This window comes from Hydra vulgaris, chromosome 03, assembly GCF_038396675.1.
Source record: "Hydra vulgaris chromosome 03, alternate assembly HydraT2T_AEP".
NCBI classification, from domain to species: Eukaryota; Metazoa; Cnidaria; class Hydrozoa; order Anthoathecata; family Hydridae; genus Hydra; species Hydra vulgaris.
The window spans coordinates 61,447,035-61,452,521 of NC_088922.1; the positions used below are offsets into that span (position 1 = coordinate 61,447,035).

The 5,487-nt window shown below is 31.4% G+C and overlaps 1 protein-coding gene across 1 annotated transcript; it reads left to right on the forward strand.

The window, feature by feature from the left end:
- The first annotated feature begins 2,378 nt into the window (after positions 1-2,378).
- LOC124808835 (heat shock protein Hsp-16.1/Hsp-16.11) lies at positions 2,379-3,882 on the forward strand. Its single transcript, XM_065793918.1, has 3 exons — positions 2,379-2,518; positions 2,742-2,964; positions 3,218-3,882. Exons 2-3 carry the CDS (start codon positions 2,748-2,750, stop codon positions 3,697-3,699), a joined length of 699 nt encoding a protein of 232 aa, XP_065649990.1. The 5' UTR covers positions 2,379-2,518; positions 2,742-2,747; the 3' UTR covers positions 3,700-3,882.
- Positions 3,883-5,487: the final 1,605 nt, after the last annotated feature.

The following is a 5,487-nucleotide window of genomic DNA, read 5'->3' on the forward strand; positions in this document are numbered from 1 at the left end:
CTGAAGTAGTTTGTTTTTCGGGTCAATTAGAGTAAGAATTTGACACCAGATTGGACATCAAACATAAAAAACTGAAATCAATTTGAATGAGAAGTTCTTTTGCACTACTAACTGTGACAGCATTTGTCATGGGATTGTGGATAATGGATTCCAAAACTTGAAGAACGTCTTTGATTTGTCGGTGCAATCGTGTAATTGTTTCTTTTTTGGCAGACCATCTTGTGTTACTGTTTCCCTTTAATGAGATGGTCAACGTTTTCATCAGTTTTTCCCATCTTGACGTGGAGCTTGAAAAATAGTTAAAGATGGCTTGAACCTTTCCAAAAAACATAATCATGAGTGGGGAAACCTCAACAGCATGTACACCAACAATATTTAAAGTGTGAGCTGCGCATGGAACAAATCTTGCTGACTCATTAAGAGAATAGATGTGAGCTTTTACGCCATTTTATTTTCCAGACATATTGGCTCCATTGTCATAGCCTTGGCCTCGGCAATCGGAAATATTTAGACCATCCTTCTCCAATTTTTTAGTTATCTCTGTTACAAGACCTTTTCTGGTTTTTTGGTGAGATTCAATGAAATCCACAAAGCTTTCCTTAACTATGCAGGTTTCATCACTGATGTGGACATACCTGATGATCTGAGTTATCTGCTCTTTGTGGGAGGCATCTGGAGTGCAGTCAAACAGAACAGAGTAGTATTTAGCTTCTTTGATGTTTGACAAAATGTCGTTCCTGACTTTCTGCCCAAGTAACCCAATCAGCTCATTTTGAATTTAAGGAGAAAAGTGGGATGTTGTGGTTTTTTTGCTTTAACGGACGCAATTTATTCAACCACTAAAGGATAATAATGTCTAATCAACTCAATAAAGCTCAGAAAAATGCCACTGTTTGTTGACCGATGTCTTCTGTTGTTCCCCAAAGGGCAAGATTGTTCTTGGCACAGAACAAAATTGCATCAACAATCACTTTCAACTTTTTCATCTCTCCACTGATAACTCTCTGCAGATCAGAATCCAGGGTCTTTCCTTCCTTAAGGTTTTTTTTAAGAGTTTTTCAATCAGAATAGCATCTTTGGTGTTCATTGCTGTTTTCATGCTCAGGAATTCTTGGGTTTAGTTTTATCCAGTCACAAAACTCTTTGGAAATTTCTGTAAAGTTGTTGGTTTTTGTTGTTGAAAATAACAAACAACAAAAACAAAATAAGGAATCTTTTTTTGTTGCTGTACTGCAGCCAAGTGCGAACAAATTTTTCACCATTGGGATGAATTTTTTCATACCATTTTGAGCTGAAATGTCGCATTCTGTTGTCAAAATCACACAGCGTGTTTGGGAAAAATTCTTTTCTGTCTTGCTCTAGCCTATGCTCAATCAAAAAGCATCTTGTTTTGTCCGTTATTTTAGGCCATCTTGCTGGATCCCTGTGTTGAAAATTTTCTTCCGAGGCCACTGGAATTTCTGAGATTTCTTAATGAAGTTCATCCTCGTCCATTTCAGCTGGGCCTGAAAGCTGGGCATTTCCATCTTCCTTTGTTGGTTCTGAATCAGTTGTGCAAAATTCTTCTTGACTTAGGCTGATGAAAATCTCCTCTTCAATTAATTCCAAATGATAATCTGAACTTAAGTCAATTACAGGATCTGTTGAATTGTCATTAACTTCAATACAAATATCCTCTGAAATAATTTGTTTTTCCACTGAGTTTGTTACCAACCACTTTTTGAAACAGTTATGTAGTTTCTCGTCACTTTCTTGGTGCTGTTTTCTTTCCTTCTTAAATTCAGCACCAGGTAATTTTTTGGTTCGATTCATAATAGAATCATAATGTTCAAAAGTTATCAAAGGTATGTTAGTGTTAAAGGGCGCTCTTTTGTTCAGTAAATGAGCTTTAATATTTAGGAGTTTGTGTCAAGAGGCGGAATTTTAATTAATTTTCTTATCAACAGCAGCGACGTCGTGAAAATTTGTTTCATAAACTGATTATTGTTTTTAATTTATTTTTTTAATTTATCAAAATTTGCGCCCTCCCAATTTTGGCGCCTCAGGCCGCGGCCCGGCCGGCCCCGCCCTTGGTACGGCCCTGTATTTAAGTGATTGTTTAAAATAATAAACTTATAAAAGTTAATATAAGTTTAGTTAGAAAACTTTTGTAGTCGTGTACTTAATTAAAGGGTTAATTAGGAAACGTTTGTAGTCGTGTTTGCATTTATTCGTAAAAAAAATTTTAATACAACTAAATGTTAATGTTTACGCTTAATGTTATGTATTTTAAATGGCTTTTTCTGTTTTAAATTTTTGATCACCGAACCTCAAGAAAACAAAAACTTTAACAAAAAAACGAATACGTAAAACCATAACGAAGGAGAGTACAAATAGATTGTTCTCGAAGTGTTTAGAACAGCAGAATAATTTGTGACGTTATCTCTAAAAAGACATAAATTTCTGTTGTTAGCCATAAAGCGCAAGCAACGTAATAAAAAAAAGCAACTAAAAGAGAAGGAAAAAAGCCAAAAAAAAGGTAAAGATCGTTTTTTGATGTCTTAATTAAAATATTATCTTGATTTTTTTAATTTTACAATGTCTTGATTAAGCAAGATTATTATGAGTATAAACTCATGAAACTTTAGCGCGTTTAGTTAAAGTGTATTTATTATTGTCATTTATTATTATTATATATATTTTGTGTGCAACTTGTTTTTAGTTACGTTTAATATAAATGTTAATTGTTATTTTTTTTTAAGTGAAAAATGTCTTTGTGGCACATTCCTGTTCATAAATATTTTGAAACCGATCCGTTCTTTGATGATATAATGGAGATAACATTTCCTCCTTTGAGATATTTTCCATTCTTTAATGTTGGAGCAAAAGCTGTTTCAAAAAAAAAGACTCCGAAAGAGAATGGTTTTGTTGTAAATCTTGATGTCAAGCATTACAAGCCAGAGGAAGTTACTCTAAAAGTAGAAGGTAAATTTTCAGGCCTAAAATTTATAAATGATAAGCTCGTAGCCAGTTTCTCATATTTATATTTTATCATTAATTTTCCACTATCGATCTCCTGTAGTACTTATTAAATTAGGAGAATTATCGCTGTTAAGTCGCAAACAACGCGGGCCTTGTTTATCCACTTATAGATATTTGAATTCTTAGACACTAGGAAATGCGTTAAAGATATTTCATAGTTTTTTTCTTCTCATAAATGGTGTTTTTCGTTGTTTAGGTCAAGTTCTTGAAGTAAGTGGAAAGCATCGTAACGAAAATGAAAATGGATTTGAGTCAAGTGAGTTCCAAAGAAAGTACACTATTCCAGATGATGTAGATGTGACAGCACTTACGTCAAACATCAGTCAAGAAGGCGTTTTGCATATAGAAGCTCCTAAAAAGCTCCTTGCAACTTCTGGAGAATCAACAAAAGAGACTTTTAAATGCACTTTAGATGTACAAGGTTTCAAGCCAGAAGAAATTTCAATTCAAGTAAAAGGCAGAGATTTAGTTGTTCATGGTGAAACAAAAGCTGAAAGCAGTGGTGAACACGGTTTAAGTTTCCACCACAAGCAGTTTACCAAACACGTAGCTTTGCCAGATGATGTAGATCCATCCGAATTAAGTTCTCGCTATACAAAAGACTCAAAATTAACAATCGAAGCTCCGCGAAAGCAACTACAAGCTCCACTCAAACTTGAAATCAAAATGGAAGAATAAAGTGGTGTCATAGTTGTTCGTTGTTTGCACTTATTTGTAAAAACATATTTTTTTAATATTACTAAATGTTAATGTTTACGCTAAATGTCATATTATTTCATATGGCTTTTTTTGTTTTAAATTATAAATTTTTGTATTATTAGTTTATTTAAAGAAAAAAGAAAAACTTATTTATTCAATAAAGTATGTGTTTTATTAGTCAGAATCACAACTGGCCAAGTTCTTAGTTGAAACTGAGAGAGGTAAATATTTATGCCTAGGTTAACAAGAAAATGACAGTATAAGCAAAATTTTAAACTACTAAAAGTTTAATAAGGTCAAACTTCTACTTCTGGCTAATGTTGTTTGTCATTAAACGTCCAGTCAAGCATCATCCGTTTGTTCAGTTTTGACTTTGTCTTCTTTTGGAAGCCATGTATCATTCATAAAATTAAAGTTATGTTTTGAAAAGTAGATTATGTAGTTTACAACCAACAAACTGATTCTTGAAAAAGTTTTCTTTTTCTTAAATTATTTACAATCCAGCAACACTAAAAATTTCAGACTGATTTTCGATTGATTTTTAAGTGAAGGTTTAGCTTTGGTATTGGTATTTAAATAAAATCATTTTAAGACATTTTTAACAAGTATGACGAAAATGTAATAGAATGTTAAATAGCGAGGAAATAATAAAAAAAAATAATTTTTTCTAGAGTTTATACCCCAAAAGACAAGAAATAAGAAAAAAACACTGAAAAATCTCACTAGAGGAAGTGAGAAACGATAACATAACAAGTTGCTAAAAATACATATCGTAGGCAATGCTCAAGCTTATATTCATTTTTCACTAAGAACTTTAAAATTGTTATATGCTTCTAAAATTAAATGTTATCATCATACTAAATGTTACTTTTGTGCCTCGATGTTATGATGAAACAAGTGCAAAAGCTTTTGTTAAAAACTGAATTTATACTTTTTGACATATGTATTATTATTGGCTGCTGTGGAAGTTTTAAATTTTATGCAATCAAAAAAGTGTTAGGCAATACGTCACAACATTTTAACAGGAAAATTTAGAAGACTATTGAAACACATTGGTCTGGCCTTTATTTGAAGTACCAAGAAACTTTATTGTACTTTAAAAAGCTAACTTGCTACTTTAATTAAGAAAACATCAAGGTCTCGTCAAAGTATACCAAAAAAAAATTCAGTATTAACAAAAACTTGATGGTAATATTTTCCCCAGCCTTATAACAATAGTCTTGTAATAGCTTTTTAACAATAAAATATCCTGGTATTAGTAATAGAGCATGAAAACACAGTAAAAATTTAATTAACAAAATTAAAATCAATTTAGATCACTTTTTGTTCATAACCAGCTTTACGGTGAATAACAAAACATTTTATAACCATTTTGAAAACGTATAACTGATTTATAAAATGTGAAGTGTGAATTGAATGCTGCATGCTGTTGAATTTCAAAAAAAAAAAAGAAAATAAGAATAAAAATAAAAAAACCTGGTACAAATGTGCAAAAAAACAAAAATAATCACATATAACAGCGTTTATAATATGCCTTACTATGTATACATTTATTAAATGTAAACTGCATAGCGTGTAAAATAAATTTTTTATAGTAAAAAGTTTATTAAAAAAAGTTATTAGTAATTATTACAATCGGTTATAGTTAATATTGAGTTTAACGCTGCTGCTGCCGTTACTCAAAGATTTATGACCTTATAACATTTTGGCCTTATAACATTTGCCTTTATATATTTGACTACGCCATAAAGTAATTTTAAATCTTTT

Bases quoted from the DNA above. Each gene is read 5' to 3' on its own strand.
- LOC124808835 (XM_065793918.1), top strand. From the start codon at position 2,748: ATGTCTTTGTGGCACATTCCTGTTCATAAATATTTTGAAACCGATCCG. The intron at 2,965-3,217 runs GTAAATTTTCAG...TTCGTTGTTTAG, and splicing joins AGTTACTCTAAAAGTAGAAG to GTCAAGTTCTTGAAGTAAGT.